This window comes from Carassius gibelio, chromosome A9, assembly GCF_023724105.1.
Source record: "Carassius gibelio isolate Cgi1373 ecotype wild population from Czech Republic chromosome A9, carGib1.2-hapl.c, whole genome shotgun sequence".
Taxonomy (NCBI): domain Eukaryota; kingdom Metazoa; phylum Chordata; class Actinopteri; order Cypriniformes; family Cyprinidae; genus Carassius; species Carassius gibelio.
The window spans coordinates 84,836-103,248 of NC_068379.1; the positions used below are offsets into that span (position 1 = coordinate 84,836).

The following is an 18,413-nucleotide window of genomic DNA, read 5'->3' on the forward strand; positions in this document are numbered from 1 at the left end:
TTTCTATACATGCTGTTTTTGTGTCCCAGTGAAAGGTGCAGTTCTGACTCTCTGCCCATTCATTTAGATAGGAGCTGGTCTTGTTATTCTGAAATAGCTGTCCGTAGGCACTGAAAGGACTTTATAGACTGATTGGCTATAAAATGAACCAATCACAAGACATCTTATAGGGGGGCACCTGGAGTGGCCAATCCAATTTCAGGGGTTGTCGAAACTAATGAATACAAACGGCACTGGTGTACAGTCCCTGCGCTCTGTATTCCGAAAACTGAAATTACACACTTGACCCTACAAAGCCCATTAAATACCAGAGACACCGGTCCCTTCCTTGACTGCCAGTTGGAACCAAGCAAAGGGTCAGTTTAGAGTTTAACAACACCCTCAAGAAAGAGACCAGTTCAAACATACATTTGGGGTTTAAAGTCCACTTCACTTTTATTTTTGCAGAGACTAACATTAATCCAAAAACCAAAGCCTCTCGGGTGATGGACAGACAAGATTAACAAGCAGGAAGAGAAATCAAACAGATGAAATTGAGAGGAGTGGCACAGTCCAGATCATTCCAGCGTTGCTCAGCTGTGGAAATTCAGTTACATTCAGAAAGTTAGTCAGATAGGCTTTAGTGCAAACAAGAAGCCATAAGTGTTACAAAACGTAAAGGTTTCAGACCTCTACAAGTTTAATACCAAAAAGATTAAATAACCTCAAATATGGACATGTATATTTTACCTCCATAGGCCAGCTCCACACAATTTTCGTTGCCTCCATTATCATTTGGCTCACCAGTAAGCCAGTCACTGTAGTCAAACTTTGAGCCATCACTCCAAAACCAGACATTATTCTAAGAACGTTAGATCAACATTACTGAACTTGTTGCCATTTCCACCATTTGCTGCTTCTCATTTTATCTTACAGTGGTAGGTTTAGTTGAACATCTAATTTCACTGCACCTGAAATGCTGGTTTGTTGGGGCAGTGCAAACCAGCTTTTACTAAGTGTGAACAAGCAACACTTATGGTTTGTTCTAATTTTGACATTAATCCGACACTGGTTGGATTGAGATTTAAATGGAAAAGATGACAGCTACCTTAATTGCATCATGAGCACCAATCCAGGTTCGGGGCATGCCACTAGCACATTTTCTCAGAAAGGTCTTGAGGAAACCGCTAGTGTGTGGATCATGGACTGATGCAAGGTTTCCACCGAGCTCAAGACACTTTTTCTGACAGGATGGAAAAAAGGTTAAGTGCATTTCCGTTCATTTGGATCTAAAGCTGAAAACAAACCCCATAGACACCCTTTAAAATATAGTGGAGCATGACTCAATCTTTGAAAGATGCATGGCACAGAGATACAGGAATTTGTTTGATCAGAAAACACTTGACCGCTTTAAGACACCCTTGACCATGTAAAGATATTTTTTGGTAGAAAGAGTATAACCAACAGGGTTACCTCATTGGGTTTACTAAATAAGATGGTAAGAGATATAGGCCCACAACATCAAAAATACAACTGTATATTTAATTGTACACATGGGGTACTTTTTATCTCGGTGTTCACCAAACCCATCTTGAGTGTTTGCTGCTAAATAGCTTATTTTTTGTTTCATCTGATCATAGAAGCCAGTTCCATTTGAAGTTCCAGTCGTGTTTTATAAATGAATATGCTTTAGTTTGTTTTTGGATAAGCTAGAAGAATTTTTCTTGTAACCCTCCTAAACAACATGCGGTGATGTAGGTGCTGTTCCTGTAGCTCAATTGGGGGTTCAATTGCCCAGGAACACATGATGCGTAAAAATTGATAGCCTGAATGCACTGTAAGTCGCTTTGGATAAAAGCGTCTGCTTAATGCATAAATTTAATTTTTAATTTAATTTAAATTTAACTATTTTCTGCAATTCTCCAGCTGTGATCCTTGAAGAGACTTTAGCCACTCAAACTCTCCTCCTCACAGTGCATTAGGACGATATAGACACACGTCCTCCTCCAGGCAGTGATATTTTCTGTTGATTGGAAATTCTTAATTATTGCCATGATGGTGGAAATGGGAATTTTCACTGCTCTAGCTCTTTTGTTAAAGTCACTTTCTAATTTGTGAAGCTCAATTATCTTTTGCTGCACATCAGACATATATTCTGTGTTCTTTCTCATTGTGATGGAAGATTAAAGGCATTTGGGCTTTGCTTCCCCTCCTCTTTATATTTCTTTGAAACAGGAAGCAATGCTTGTATAATTTCATGTTTATAATGATGCTGGAGTACTCAAAATTGTGAATATGAATATACTTCAGAGTTATTTTACTCATAAGAATTTCTAGGGGTGTTTTTTATCGTAGCCAATGTGTATTAGAGAAAAACATTTATTTCATAATGATATATCTCCCCACTTTAAATTCTTATTATCAAATGAAAGGTTAGATTTTTGTGAATTTTTAAAATAAAAGATCAAAAGGATTAACAATGCAGATTAATTTTCACAGCCTTCTTTGATCATATTTACCAAGGGTGTCCATATTTTTTGGCATGACTGTATATACTGTACGCAAAAAAAAAAAGAAAAAAAAAAAGTTAACATACAGCTCGTGTATGATATTTATTGTTTTTACTGGAGGAAAAATAGGAAAATAACAGCTACCGTATTTTCCGGACTATAAGTCCCACTTTTTTTTTTCATTTGGCTGTTCCTGCGACTTATAGTCAGGTGCGACTTAAAGTTAATTTGACATTGACCGAGAGAAATGAACCAAGAGAAAGCATTACTTTCTACAGCCGCCAGAGGGCGCTCTATGCTTCTCTGTGCTCCTGTAGTCTACCCCTGAAAACATAGAGCGCCCTCTCGCGGCTGTAGATGGTAATGTTTTCTCTTGGTTCTTGGTTCTAAACAAATGGGACTTAGTCCAGTGCAACTTATATATGTTTTTTTCCTCGTCATGACGTATTTTTGGACTGATGCGACTTTTACTCAGGTGCGACTTATATATTAGCCTACTATATTTACGAAATTACAATTAAAAAAACTGACAAAAATACATTTTCTATGTGCTTGTGTACAAATAATTGTTTCTTTTCAATTTGGTTTTCTTAAAAATATTACATCTATCTCCTTGTTTCAGTTTCCCGTTTAATCTCTCTCCTATATGTTGCTGGCTCATTAATATTCAACATACAATTACCATACTGGGCAGAAATGCTAATTTAAAAAGTACAACTATCTATTAAGTTCAGGATATCTCTGGTCTAAAAAGTTACTAGTAACTAAAAAATAAGTACTAGTTCTATTTTTTTGTTAACACGAATAGTTTAATTAAATATAGTCGCTATTGGAATAAGTACTAGTATCCAATGATTAAGTACTAGTATCTAATGAATAAGTACTAGTAACTTTACAAAAGGCACTAGTACCTAATGAATAAGTTCTAGTCCTTAATGGAAAAGATACTAGTGTCTAAAAAATAAGTACTAGTAACGTGAAAAAAAGATACTAGTACAGCTTATAGATTAAATGTTGCAAAGGCTTGCCATTCCAGGAGAGAGTGCAGCTAACATGCCATTTACTGTCTGACTTCACCAGCCGGACCTTGAATGGCTCTATTGACTGATGATGACTGATGATCCTGTGGCTCACGCAGGCCAGTCACGGATAGGTTTAGAGCACTGACTAGCCAATAGGAACAAAAACACACACAATTAGAGGTTCGAATCCCACCTCGGCCAGAAATAACACCAAATGAGTTTGTATTCGTTTGCAACTAATAAACATTTAAATTATAATAGGATGTAGATCCTTAATATAAAAAATTTGCTTTTTTTTTTTTTTTTAAAGTGACATCAATTTTATTTTGCACTATGGAAAACCCCATATATATATTTATATATATATATATATATATATATATATATATATATATATATATATATATATATATATATATATATATATATATATATATATATGAAATATTAAAAGCACAAACATATTTGTTTATAGTAAAATCTACTTATAAAAGGTAATTACTACAGTATAGTACTAACCAAAATATACAATAGTGAAACATACATAATAGATGAAACCACAAATATAAAGATTTGAAGAACACAATGTAAAACATTTTCCCTTTTTTTTCTAAGTTATAAACATTTAGTGTTTACAAATCTGAGCAAGATATTAATGAAAGTCAATAATTTTTTTTTAAAATCAAGACTTAACACTAAAATACAGTGAAAACAAGGCCCATATTTCTCTTATCTTTTAATTAAAATGGAAATAAATTAATTTAAATGTATAGCTTGAACAACAATAAAATCTAATCTAAAGTTGTGGAGCACACAGAAGAAAAAAAATGACACTACCATTTAAATGTTTTTGAACAGTAAGATTTTTAATGCTCTCCAAACCTGTCTTTATTTGATCCAAAATAAAACAAAATCAATAATATTGTGAAATATTTTTACTATTTAAAATAACTGCTTTCTATTTGAATATATTGTACAATTTATTTATCTCTGTGATCAAATCTGAATTTACAGCATCATTACTCCAATCTTCAGTGTCACATGTTCTTCAGAAATCATCATAACGTGCTGATTTGCTATTCAAGAAACATTTATTATTCTTATTATCAATATTTAAAACAGTTGAGTACATTTTCCCCCCAGGATTCTTTGAATAGAAAGATCCAAAGATCAGCATTTATCTGAAATAAAAAGCTTTCTCAACAGTATATTATTCTATTTTTTTTATTAAGAAAATATATTTTTTTTAGCAAGGATGCTTTAAATTGATCAAAAGTGATAGATGAAAAATGTCAATTATGAAAATGTACAAAAAAATCCTATTTTTATTCTGAACTTTATATTCATGAAACAAACCTGAATATATTCTACTCCGCTATTTCAACAACAATAATAATAATAATAATAATAACAATAAATGTTTCTTGAGCAGTAAATCAGAATATTAGAATGATTTCGAGAGATCATGTGACACTGAAGACTGAGGTAATGATGCTGAAAATACAAGGCATCACAGGAATTAATTACATTTTAATTTGTATTCAAATAAAAAGCAGCTATTTAAATAGCAAGAATATTTCACAATATTATTGTTTTTGCTGTATCTTGGATCAAATAAAGACAGGCTTGGTGAGCATTAAAAATCTTACTTCAAAAACATTTAACTGGTAGTGTAAATTTTTTTGTGTGTTCTCCACAACTTTAGATTTTATTGATGTTCAGTCTGTACATTTAAACAGTTCATTTCCATTTGTTAATTAAAAGATCGGAGAAATATTGGCCTTGTTTAGACTGTATTTTAGTGTTGTCTTTTTGATTGAAAAAGTATTAATTGATTTTGATATTTTATTGACTTGCATTAATATCTTGCTCAGATTTGTAAACTCTAAATGTTAAGAACTGATATTATTAAACACGTAATGTAAAAAATTCCTTTTCTTCAACCCCCGTGTTCTTCAAATCTTTAAATTTGTGGTTTTATCCAAAATTAATGTACATTTTGGTTTGTACTATACTGTATTAGTTAACCTTCTATAAGAAGTTATTTTACCATAAATAAAATTGAAAACATTGTGTTAAGTTTCATATATATGGGTTTTCTGTAGTGCAAATATAAAATGTCCCTTTTAAAATGGTCTAAAAAAATATCAAAATGTTTATTGACATTTTCTATTAAAAGACACCTATTATATTTTAAATGTTTATGAAGATCAGGTGTCAGGGGCCAAGACAGTGAGGCAAGAGGACACAGGAGATTTTTCAAAAAGTGGGCTTTTATTACTCATAATATTGAAAAGTTACATAAGGACCAAAATTAATAACTAGTCCTAAAAATAGGTCAACAAAAATAACTGAATAAGCTCAAATACATCAACTCATAACGCAAAGTTAACTAAACAAAAACTGACCTGCCCCAAAGACACAGAATAAAGCTTATATAACAGCTTGACAAAACCAAATGACATAGAAGGGGTAAACAAAACCAGGGGCGTGTCTAGAGCATTTTCAGAGGGGGGGCCATCCTGAGGCACTGCCTCCAAATGGGGTGGCCACCAGTGACCAAAAAACTTTGACTGAAATCAACCACGAACAACGCGAGCAGAGCCTGACGGGGTCGTGGCTGATTTCAGTCAATGTTCAAACAATAAACAGTCATGGTGATTTGCATATTTTGTATCAGTTTATTTTGTGACAGTGACCACATAGCAAGATTGCACCAAATGACAATATGCACAAATTGTTCCATAATTGTCTGGTGACACGTTACTTGTTAATGCATGAGAGTAAGTCAGTTAGATAGTCAGTTAAATTGTCAGGCCTAACTTGGTAATTTACACGTGAAATGACATTGATGCGTTCTGTGCACTTCATTCCAAAAAAAATCTTTTTTTTTGATACTGAGAATAACAGACACACATAAGTGTTTCTTTTGAAGGATCCGTCCTAGGTCAGTATACATGTTAAGCCCTTGGTAATATTATTAGAAAATACGGAATTAGCATCCACTGCTCTGCTGATGATACTCGGCTATATATCTCAACGAGACCAGATGAAACTCCTCAATTATCTAAGTTAACAGAGGGTGTTAAAAATGTAAAAGATTGGATGACAAATAATTTTCTCCAATTAAATTCAGATAAGACGGAGATATTAATTATTGGACCAAAAAACACTACACAGAATCTTGTAGGTTACAATCTGCAACTAGACCGATACTGTTACTTCCTCTACAGTCAGAAATCTGGGTGTTATATTAGACAGCAATTTGTCTTTTGAAAATCATGTTTCCCATGTTACAAAAACTGCATTCTTCCATCTCAGAAACATTGCCAAGCTACGAAACATGTTATCCGTTTCTGATGCAGAAAAGCTAGTTCATGCATTCATTACCTCTAGACTGGACTATTGTAATGCACTTCTAGGTGGTTGTCCTGCTTCGTCAATAAACAAGCTACAGGTAGTCCAAAATGTAGCAGCTAGAGTCCTTACCAGGTCAAGAAAATATGATCATATTACCCCAATTTTACAGTCTCTGCACTGGCTACCTATTAAGTTCCGTATCAGTTACAAATTATCATTACTTACAAGGCCCTAAATGGTTTAGCTCCTGCGTACCTAACTAGCCTTCTACCACGCTACAACCCATCACGCTCCCTAAGGTCACAAAACGCTTCCTGATAATGTTCGGGGTTCAGACACACTCTCTCGGTTTAAATCTAGATTAAAAACGCATCTCTTTCGCCAAGCATTCGAATAATGTATCTCTTAAATTGTGAGTGTAGTTGCATCTGATCAAATGTGCATTCTTATTCAGTAGCTTGGGTTAAACTAATTTACTTTGTTGGATCAGCTGCTATGCTAATGATGTCTCTATTTTGTTTCTATGTTTTGCCACGGGATAACTAGGATATACACAAGCTCCATTCTGGATCCAGAACACCTGAGAAGAGATGATGCTGACCCTCAGAGGACCTCAGATGATGCTAACCCTGAATCATCAAACAGAACTAACAAATATTGCTACAAGTGTGACCGCATCATATAATTATTATTAATTAGTAATATTAATAATGTTCATCATCTGGCTGGCTACGTCTTGTATTAATTTTTCTAAAAATCCTGTCAAACATGCACAAACTGACAGTCACCACTTATAAGCTACTACGAAATATTGTAGAAACATAATTTTCTGTAAAGTTGCTTTGAAACCATTTGTAAAAAGCGCTATACAAATAAAATAAACTTGAATTAAAAACATTGATCTGAGAAAACCATACAAACATAAACCATACATAAAGGTTACCTACCAGCTCTTTGTTTGGTGTCTTGTGAGGTTTCATTCTTGGACGATTCGTTCATTTTGAACAAATCTTTAATGTGACTAGGGAAGAACGAGTCCTATGACATCACCAATTTCTTTTTTACAGTGAATTCTAATATTCAAAAGTTACCTTGTATGATTTATGTATTTTGAATTCACCCTTCAGATTAGACTATTGAACTGTGTAGTGTTACTTGTTTAGGATTCAAAAGGTTAAAATTAAACGAAGATAGAAATACTTGGATTATATAGCCTAGTGTTTATTTACTGATAGATAGTTAAAAAGACTAAATCTAATCAATTTTATAACAAGGTTTTATTTATAAAATAACACCACAGATCCTGAAGAAACAGTAACAAAAACAGCGCATGGGTCTGTCACGTGATTAAGGAATGATTTGAACCCGAAGACTTGTCAGACAAGAGAATTAATCACAGAATGAAGACCCAGGTAAAGAATTAATCTCTTCTGTATCTATCCTTAGTTTTGTTTGAAGTGTGATCAACGTTTGCGTACATGTTGGGGAAGTAACACGTCATAATTACACTTTGCTAAAATGAACGAAATGGAAAAATAAAACTAATTATCTGAACACGATTCAAAAGTCAGAGTCAGTATAATGATCCCAACTTCCCATCACTAGTGTCTTGACTTCCCACACTTGATAAAGTAAAAGTCCAGGTCCGCGACCAGCATCGTGTCGCTGACGCTGTAATTCTTTGAATTGCAAACTTCAGTAGAGTCTATAGACGGTTTATAAAAGACATGCCACTTACTCAATCCAACTATATAAGGAAAACCCATAACGGCAAAGATGGTGGTTGTGTGCACATGTCCCGCCGGAAAGCCAGTCATCGTTTAAGCACTCAGGCCGGGAGACATTTAGGCCTATCGTCTGGTTCCACTGACGTAGGCGCATAGTTGAAGAACCATGCACATGCGTAGTTTAAAAAAAAAAAAAAAAAAAAAAAAGACCCTGTGGGGAAAAAGGAGTTTCAAACCTTATTTTGGGGCAAAGTCAAATTTTTTCCAGCGATTTTTAATCATATTTCACTGCTGTTTCTATGTCCCTGTGACAAGTGAAAGGTGCGGTTCTGACTCTCTGCCCATTCATTTAGATATGAGCTGGTCTTGTTATTCTGAAATAGCTGTCCGGAGGCACTGAAAAGGACTTTATAGACTGGTTCATTTTATGGTCAATCAATCACAAGACATCTTATAGGGGGGCACCTGGGGTGGCCAATCAAATTTCGGGGGGGGGGGGGGGGGGGGGTGTCAAAACTTATGAATACAAACGGCACTGGTGTAAAGTCCCTGCGCTCAGTATTCCCAAAACTGACATACTTGACCCTACAAAGCCCATTAAATAACAGAGACACCGGTCCCTTCCTTGACTGCCAGTTGGAACCAAGCAAAGGGTCAGTTTAGAGTTTAACAACACCCTCAAGAAAGAGACAAGTTCAAACATACATTTGCGGTTTAAAGTCCACCTCACTTTTATTTTTGCAGAGACTAACATTAATCCAAAAACCAAATCCTCTCGGGTGATGGACAGACGAGATTAACAAGCAGGAAGAGAAATCAAACAGATGAAATTGAGAGGAGTGGCACAGTCCAGATCATTCCAGCGTTGCTCAGCTGTGGAAATTCAGTTACATTCAGGAAGTTAGTCAGATAGGCTTTAGTGCAAACAGGAAGCCAGAAGTGTTACAAAAAGTAGGGGTCTGAATCCTTTACAAGTTTAAGACCAAAAAGGTTGTCAAACAACAACATGTATATTTTACCTCCATAGGCCAGCTCCACACAATTTTCGTTTCCTCCATTATCATTTGGCTCACCAGTAAGCCAGTCACTGTAGTCAAACTTTGAGCCATCACTCCAAAACCAGACATTATTCTAAGAACGTTAGATCAACATTACTGAACTTGTTGCCATTTCCACCATTTGATCATCTTCCAGTGGTAGGTTTAGTTGAACATCTAATTTCATTGCACCTGAAACTCTGGTTTGTTGGGGCAGTGCAAACCAGCTTTTACTAAATGTGAACAAGCAACACACTTACGGTTCCTTCTAATTTTGACATTAATCCAACACTGGTTGGATTGAGATTTAAATGGAAAAGATGACAGCTACCTTAATTGCATCATGAGCACCAATCCATGTTCGGGGCATGCCACTAGCACATTTTCTCAGAAAGGACTTGAGGAAACCACTAGTGTGTGAATCATGGACTGATGCAAGGTTTCCACCGAGCTCAAGACTTTTTCTGACAGGATGGAAAAAAAGGTTAAGTGCATTTAAGTTCATTTGGATCGAAAGCTGAAAACAAACCCCATAGACACCCTTTAAAACATAGTGGGGCATGACTCAATCTTTGAAAGATGCATGGCACAGAGATACAGGAATTAGTTTGATCAGTAAACACTTGACTGCTTTAAGACACCCTTGACCATGTAAAGATATATTTTTTTTGGTAGAAATAGCGTACAACCAACAGGGTTACCTTATTGGGTTTACTAAATAAGATGGTAAGTAGTTGCAATCAGTTCATTTTAGCTACATTTAAACAAACTACTTCAATTACCACAGCAAAATTGGTTCATTTAAACATAACTGAAATGAATTGACTACAACTGCTTACCATAAAAAAAAAAAAAGTTCAATGAATTACTCTTCAGTGTGCCTACATTAACATTACAATAGTGTAAAACAGTATGACTTGTTACACAATTTGGGGCTTGCTCATATGGTCAGCATTTGTGGAAAAGACAAACTTGCCTCTGCTTCAGCCCATGGTTTCAGGTCACTGAAAAATTTAAAACACTGCATCTCAAACTTTTCCCAGCTAGGGGGGACATCTACCACGGTGAAAACCTGCAAAGAAATAATCAGTTCTTACTAACTAATGAACGGAGCAAGAACGGTCATAAAAGAGTAGAAAACAGTTATTTAAAAATATAAATAAAATTCAGCCCATTGTTCACTTACCATTAGACTTGACTCCACTTACAGCCAGAGCAAGAATAAAGGCTACAGAAATCCACATGCTGATAGTCCTATTAACATCAACATTATCCAAAATAAATGTAATGAACCTGCATTAACAAATCTTTACACACTAAGAAACAAAATACAGTGGAAACCTATCTTACCAAATGACTCAAAATCCAACTAATCACACTCTAACACCCCCAATGTAGTTCTCTGATCAGTGCTTGCAATCAGCTTCATTTATACCCAGTTGCTCAGTCACAACCGCTGGTTCAACACCAATGAAAGCTCTGTCAATCTATCAGTCCTTATTTGGTAAACAAGACCCTAGGGCTGCACGATTAATCGAATGATTGTGTTCTGTGATTAGTAATAAATCTCCAGCACGTGCTTTCAGATTGAGCAGCATTTCCTACACAGAGCCACAGTTCTCTAACAAGCTACATGAAATTCCATCCACTTTGTGTTGTTTATGAGGTTTGTGTTCGGATTATTGTATGGTTAGATGATCCAAACATGGTCCATTATAAGATATCTAACAGAGTCATACATTTTTATCTATTGGTATTTGATATAATCAAACATGCCATGTGTCTAAACAAGATGTCCAGGACCTCCAGCAGAAATATAGGCCCACAACATCAAAAATACAGCTGTATATTTAATTTTACACATGGGGTACTTTTTATCTCTGTGTTCACCAAACCCATCTTGAATGTTTGCTGCTAAATAGCTTGTTTTTTTGTTTCATCTGATCATAGAAGCCAGTTCCATTTGAAGTTCCAGTCGTGTTTTATAAATGAATATGCTTTAGTTTGTTTTTGGATAAGCTAGAAGAATTTTTCTTGTAACCCTCCTAAACAACATGCGGTGATGAAGGTGCTGTTTGACTTTTTTTTTTTTTTTTTTTGAAGGTTTTACATGATACGTAAAAATTGATAGCCTGAATGCACTGTAAGTCGCTTTGGATAAAAGCGTCTGCTAAATGCATAAATTTAATTTTTAATTTAATTTAAATTTAACTATTTTCTGCAATTCTCCAGCTGTGATCCTTGGTGAGACTTTAGCCACTCAAACTCTCCTCCTCACAGTGCATTAGGACGATATAGACACACGTCCTCCTGTGATGGAAGATTAAAGGCATTTGGGCTTTGCTTCCCCTCCTCTTTATATTTCTTTGAAACAGGAAGCAATGCTTGGATAATTTCATGTTTATAATGATGCTGGAGTACTCAAAATTGTGAATATGAATATACTTCAGAGTTATTTTACTCATAAGAATTTCTAGGGGTGTTTTTTATCGTAGCCAATGTGTATTAGAGAAAAACATTTATTTCATAATGATATTTCTCCCCACTTTAAATTCTTATTATCAAATGAAAGATTTTTGTGAATTTTTTAAATAAAAGATCAAAAGGATTAACAATGCAGATTAATTTTCACAGCCTTCTTTGATCATATTTACCAAGGGTGTCCATATTTTTTGGCATGACTGTATATACTGTATGCAAAAAAAAAAAGAAAAAAAAAGTTAACATACAGCTCGTGTATGATATTTATTGTTTTTACTGGAGGAAAAATAGGAAAATAACAGCTACCGTATTTTCCGGACTATAAGTCGCACTTTTTTTTTTCATTTGGCTGTTCCTGCGACTTATAGTCAGGTGCGACTTATCATAATTAATTTGACATTGACCGAGAGAAAAGAACCAAGAGAAAGCATTACCTTCTACAGCCGCCAGAGGGCGCTCTATGCTTCTCTGTGCTCCTGTAGTCTACCCCTGAAAACATAGAGCGCCCTCTCGCAGCTGTATATGGTAATGTTTTCTCTTGGTTCTTGGTTCTAAACAAATGCGACTTAGTCCAGTGCAACTTATATATGTTTTTTTCCTCGTCATGACGTATTTTTGGACTGATGCGACTTTTACTCAGGTGCGACTTATATATTAGCCTACTATATTTACGAAATTACAGTTAAAAAAACTGACAAAAATACATTTTCTATGTGCTTGTGTACAAATAATTGTTTCTTTTCAATTTGGTTTTCTTAAAAATATTACATCTATCTCCTTGTTTCAGTTTCCCGTTTAATCTCTCTCCTATATGTTGCTGGTTCATTAATTTTCAACATACAATTACCATACTGGGCAGAAATGCTAATTTAAAAAGTACAACTATCTATTAAGTTCAGGATATCTCTGGTCTAAAAAGTTACTAGTAACTAAAAAATAAGTACTAGTTCTATTTTTTGTTAACACAAATAGTTTAATTAAATATAGTCACTATTGGAATAAGTACTAGTATCCAATGATTAGGGCTGTAGTACTCGAGTCCGGTCTGTCGTCTCGTACTTGTCTCGGACTCGTTGAATTTGCACTCTGACTTGTCTCGGACTTGGCCATTGGACTCGCCAAGTCTTCTAGTTGGTCTCGACCGAGTCCAGCAAAAAAATAAAATAAAAAATTTCTCCTTCAAAACAAAACCACATTTGCATGATGTCGCGACTGAAAACGTGTGGAAAACGCTAGGTGCGCCGCTCTCCTTATTTCCAAAGCACTCTAGCCTGCGCTTGCGCTCCAGTGGCGTCTGCTGTTGCTGGGCAACCATGACCCGCTCTCCATGATGACGCAGAAGTTTCAGCAAAGAATAAATGGAATTCCAGCACTAAACATCCCTTGCAGTAGCTCTGCTAATAGATTTATTTAAAAAATGGCTATCCTTGTACAACTATGATCATCTGTTTCTCCATCTTGCCTTAGCTTTCAGTATTGTTCCGGGAAAGGATGTGCATGACCAGTGGTGCACTTACTGCGACCTGAAAAGTTTAGATGTTTCTAATTTAATTTTCTACCTGTTAGATTGTGTTTTATTTACGTCTACACCTAGATAGCCTTTTTTTTTTTTTATTAATAAACGCGTATTAATGTATAGCCTTATGCAACAATTACATATGTAAATATTAAAAAAAAAAAAAAAAAACTTTATATATGACATTACATATTTACATTTTCATGTAACAGCCAGTATTTGTATCTGTAACAATCACAAAATTTATCCTATCTGCATTCGGATACAACATCGTACAGTTACTTGATAAGACTGTTATGACTTTTTATATATTTTTTCGTAGTTATCACTGAACAAGTATGTCGTGTTAAACTGAAATAATTATTAATTTCTAAAATAATATTTATCATGCAAGCAGAGAGATGTCATGACAAACGTTTAGTGATCATTTGAACACGACTGAATCCATTCAATGCACACATTCTCATTACGCAGAACACTTTGAGCGAGTCTTAATGTTAATGAACTTCACTAAACAGATGTGTGTGTTCCGTGCAAACCAGCAAAAGGTAAATATGCAAACATGTAGGAGAAGTAGACAATGTATCCGTATCGAAGCTGATTATTAGCCTACTCTTGAGAGAGAACTGATTTGGTTTCTAAGAGACTGAGACGCGCAACTCTGCTGTTTGATTGGTGAGCGCGCTGTGCTTATTCCATTCATTCGTATTATGGTAGCCTAAGCTTTCAATATTTGCCTTTTAAATATATACAAATAATATAACGTGTAGCTATGATGTATTATTATAGGTAAAATTACTCTTGCAACGCTCTGATTTCTGAGAGATAAACAGAGAGGCGACAACAATGCGGTGTTTGATTTGCGCTCTTTTCACTCATAAAGTTTACATTCATTCTGGCGCTGATGCCCTCGCTCACCTGTTATCTAGCAAACACCAGACTCTGTCAGCTTTAGCCGAGCATTCAGGCAGAATTATTCCTTGAGCGTTATTCGTTTTTTAAGCCATTATCCGTGCCATTCCGAATAAGGTATTCGGCTTCAGGCACAACCATATTACATATTTTATTTTTACATGCAACATAGATAAGGTCATATAGTAACAGCTCCACGCAATATTGTAAATCTAAAATTCACGTCGTACTTGCAAACACTTTGTATGCATTTTGATTAATACATGCTGGAGTAGTTGATTGTTTCCGACAGTGCTCGACTAGTCTATGCAAGCACTAGCACAGTATGACAAAAATTTCGCTGTATTTATGTGCGCATGTCCAGTAGAGCCAAACGTATCCCTTCTAGCCTTGCTGCGCGCATTTGTCATATCCCGAGCTTTGCGTGTGTCTGTGCACTGTGCCAATTAGGCATAGTCATATACATTTTTGACCACAGGTATAATGTCAACAAAAAATAAAGTACATAAAAATTATTTGACCTTACAGTTCCAAACTTTGTTTGTTTATCCAAGTTTAGCTCCCAGGGTCGGACTGGGGGTAAAACCAGTACTCATTAGCAAGGCCCCAAAGGAAGAGAGGGCCCTTGAAAAGTATGAATCTGAAATATATATTTTTTACCTGGATATTTTCATGGGTGGGGGCCATGGGGGCCCATCAGGACTGCCTATGCATAGGGCCCAGGATCTTGTTTAAAGCCCCTTTTAGCTTTAACCCTAATTATACACACTTGAACTTAATCAAGCTCTTACTAGACACACTAATCTTCCAGGTGTTTTAAGGCCAGTTGGAGCTAAACTTTTCAGGACATTGGCCATCCAGGATGTAGTTTGGAGACCCCTGTCCTACAGAGTTGTTACTTTGCACATGCTTTTTGATCATTACAAATAATAATGTAAAATGATTTTCTTAGAATAGGAGATATGCTTTCTCTCGCATCACAAACATTATCAGTTGAGTATGTGGTCTTGAAGAGGACCCTTTTTTCCTTCATTTGGACTCGGTCTTGGACTTGGACTCGAAACTTTTGGACTTGGACTTGACTTGGACTCGAACCTCTTTGGACTCGGTCTTGACTCGGTCTCGACTAGTCCTGGACTTGGACTTGACTTGGACTCGACAAAGCCGGACTTGACTACAGCTCTACCAATGATTAAGTACTAGTATCTAATGAATAAGTACTAGTAACTTTACAAAAGACACTAGTACCTAATGAATAAGTTCTAGTACTTAATGGAAAAGATACTAGTGTCTAAAAAATAAGTACTAGTAACGTGAAAAAAAAGATACTAGTACAGCTTATAGATTAAATGTTGCAAAGGCTTGCCATTCCAGGAGAGAGTGCAGCTAACATGCCATTTACTGTCTGACTTCACCAGCCGGACCTTGAATGACTCTATTGACTGATGATGACTGATGATCCTGTGGCTCACGCAGGCCAGTCACGGATAGGTTTAGAGCACTGACTAGCCAATAGGAACAAAAACACACACAATTAGAGGTTCGAATCCCACCTCGGCCAGAAATAACACAAAATGAGTTTGTATTCGTTTGCAACTAATAAACATTTAAATTATAATAGGGTGTAGTTCCTTAATAAAAAAATTTGCTTTTTTTTTTTTTTAAAGTGACATCAATTTTATTTTGCACTATGGAAAACCCCATATATACATATATATATATATATATATGAAATATTAAAAGCACAAAAATATTTGTTTATAGTAAAATCTACTTATAAAAGGTAATTACTACAGTATAGTACTAACCAAAATATACAATAGTTAAACATACATAATAGATGAAACCACAAATATAAAGATTTGAAGAACACAATGTAAAAAATTTTCCCTTTTTTTTCTAAGTTATAAACATTTAGTGTTTACAAATCTGAGCAAGATATTAATGAAAGTCAATAATTTTTTTCTATTCAAAGAATCCTGGGGGGAAGATATACTCTATTTTTTTTATTAAGAAAATATTTTTTTTTAGCAAGGATGCTTTAAATTTATCAAAAGTGATAGATGAAAAATGTCAATTATGAAAATGTACAAAAAATTCATATTTTTATTCTGAACTTTCTATTCATGAAACAAACCTGAATATATTCTACTCCGCTATTTCAACAACAATAATAATAATAATAATAATAATAATAATAACAATAAATGTTTCCTTAGCAATAAATCAGAATATTAGAATGATTTCGAGAGATCATGTGACACTGAAGACTGAGGTAATGATGCTGAAAATGCAAGGCATCACAGGAATTAATAACATTTTAATTTGTATTCAAATAAAAAGCAGCTATTTAAATAGCAAGAATATTTCACAATATTATTGCTTTTGCTGTATCTTGGATCAAATAAAGACAGGCTTGGTGAGCATTAAAAATCTTATTTCAAAAACATTTAACTGGTAGTGTAATTTTTTTTGTGTGTTCTCCACAACTTTAGATTTTATTGATGTTCAGTCTGTACATTTAAACTGTTCATTTCCATTTGTTAATTAAAAGATCGGAGAAATATTGGCCTTGTTTGCACTGTATTTTAGTGTTGTCTTTTTGATTGAAAAAGTATTAATTGATTTTGATATTTTATTGACTTGCATTAATATCTTGCTCAGATTTGTAAACTCTAAATGTTAATAACTGATATTATTAAACAAGTAATGTAAAAAATTCCTTTTCTTCAACCCCCGTGTTCTTCACATCTTTAAATTTGTGGTTTTATCCAAAATGAATGTACATTTTGGTTTGAACTATACTGTATTAGTTAACCTTCTATAAGAAGTTATTTTACCATAAATAAAATTGAAAACATTGTGTTAAGTTTCATATATATGGGTTTTCTGTAGTGCAAATATAAAATGTCCCTTTTAAAATGGTTAAAAAAAAAAATATCAAAATGTTTATTGACATTTTCTATTAAAAGACACCTATTATATTTTAAATGTTTATGAAGATCAGGTGTCAGGGGCCAAGACAGTGAGGCAAGAGGACACAGGAGATTTTTCAAAAAGTGGGCTTTTATTACCCATAATATTGAAAAGTTACATAAGGACCAAAATTAATAACTAGTCCTAAAAATAGGTCAACAAAAATAACTGAATAAGCTCAAATACATCAACTCGTAACGCAAAGTTAACTAAACAAAAACTGACCTGCCCCAAAGACACAGAATAAAGCTTATATAACAGCTTGACAAAACCAAATGACATAGAAGGGGTAAACAAAACCAGGGGCGTGTCTAGAGCATTTTCAGTGGGGGGGCCATCCTGAGGCACTGCCTCCAAATGGGGTGGCCACCAGTGACCAAAAAACTTTGACTGAAATCAACCACGAACAACGCGAGCAGAGCCTGACGGGGTCGTGGCTGATTTCAGTCAATGTTCAAACAATAAACAGTCATGGTGATTTGCATATTTTGTATCAGTTTATTTTGTGACAGTGACCACATAGCAAGATTGCACCAAATGACAATATGCACAAATTGTTCCATAATTGTCTGGTGACACGTTACGTGATTTGTTGGATCAGCTGCTATGCTAATGATGTCTCTATTTTGTTTCGATGTTTTGCCACGGGATAACTAGGATATACACAAGCTCCAGTTTGGATCCAGAACACCTGAGAAGAGATGATGCTGACCCTCAGAGGACCTCAGATGATGCTAACCCTGAATCATCAAACAGAACTAACAAATATTGCTACAAGTGTGACCACATCATATAATTATTATTAATTAATAATGTTCATCATCTGGCTGACTACGTCTTGTATTAATTTTTCTAAAAATCCTGTCAAACATGCACAAACTGACAGTCACCAC

General features: G+C 34.9%; 1 protein-coding gene and 1 long non-coding RNA gene across 2 annotated transcripts; both read right to left on the reverse strand.

Annotated features, from left to right (window-relative positions):
* Window positions 1-409: 409 nt before the first annotated feature.
* On the reverse strand, window positions 410-11,079 carry LOC128019377 (ladderlectin). Its single transcript, XM_052605342.1, has 6 exons — window positions 10,986-11,079; window positions 10,822-10,889; window positions 10,612-10,707; window positions 1,088-1,222; window positions 730-841; window positions 410-576 (listed from the first exon to the last, which is right to left on the reverse strand). Exons 2-6 carry the CDS (start codon window positions 10,822-10,824, stop codon window positions 500-502), a joined length of 423 nt encoding a protein of 140 aa, XP_052461302.1. The 5' UTR covers window positions 10,825-10,889; window positions 10,986-11,079; the 3' UTR covers window positions 410-499.
* On the reverse strand, window positions 9,305-10,099 carry LOC128019378 (uncharacterized). The gene is made up of 3 exons (XR_008185127.1): window positions 9,967-10,099; window positions 9,618-9,685; window positions 9,305-9,471 (listed from the first exon to the last, which is right to left on the reverse strand). It is a non-coding gene; the product is annotated as an uncharacterized LOC128019378 (long non-coding RNA).
* Window positions 11,080-18,413: the final 7,334 nt, after the last annotated feature.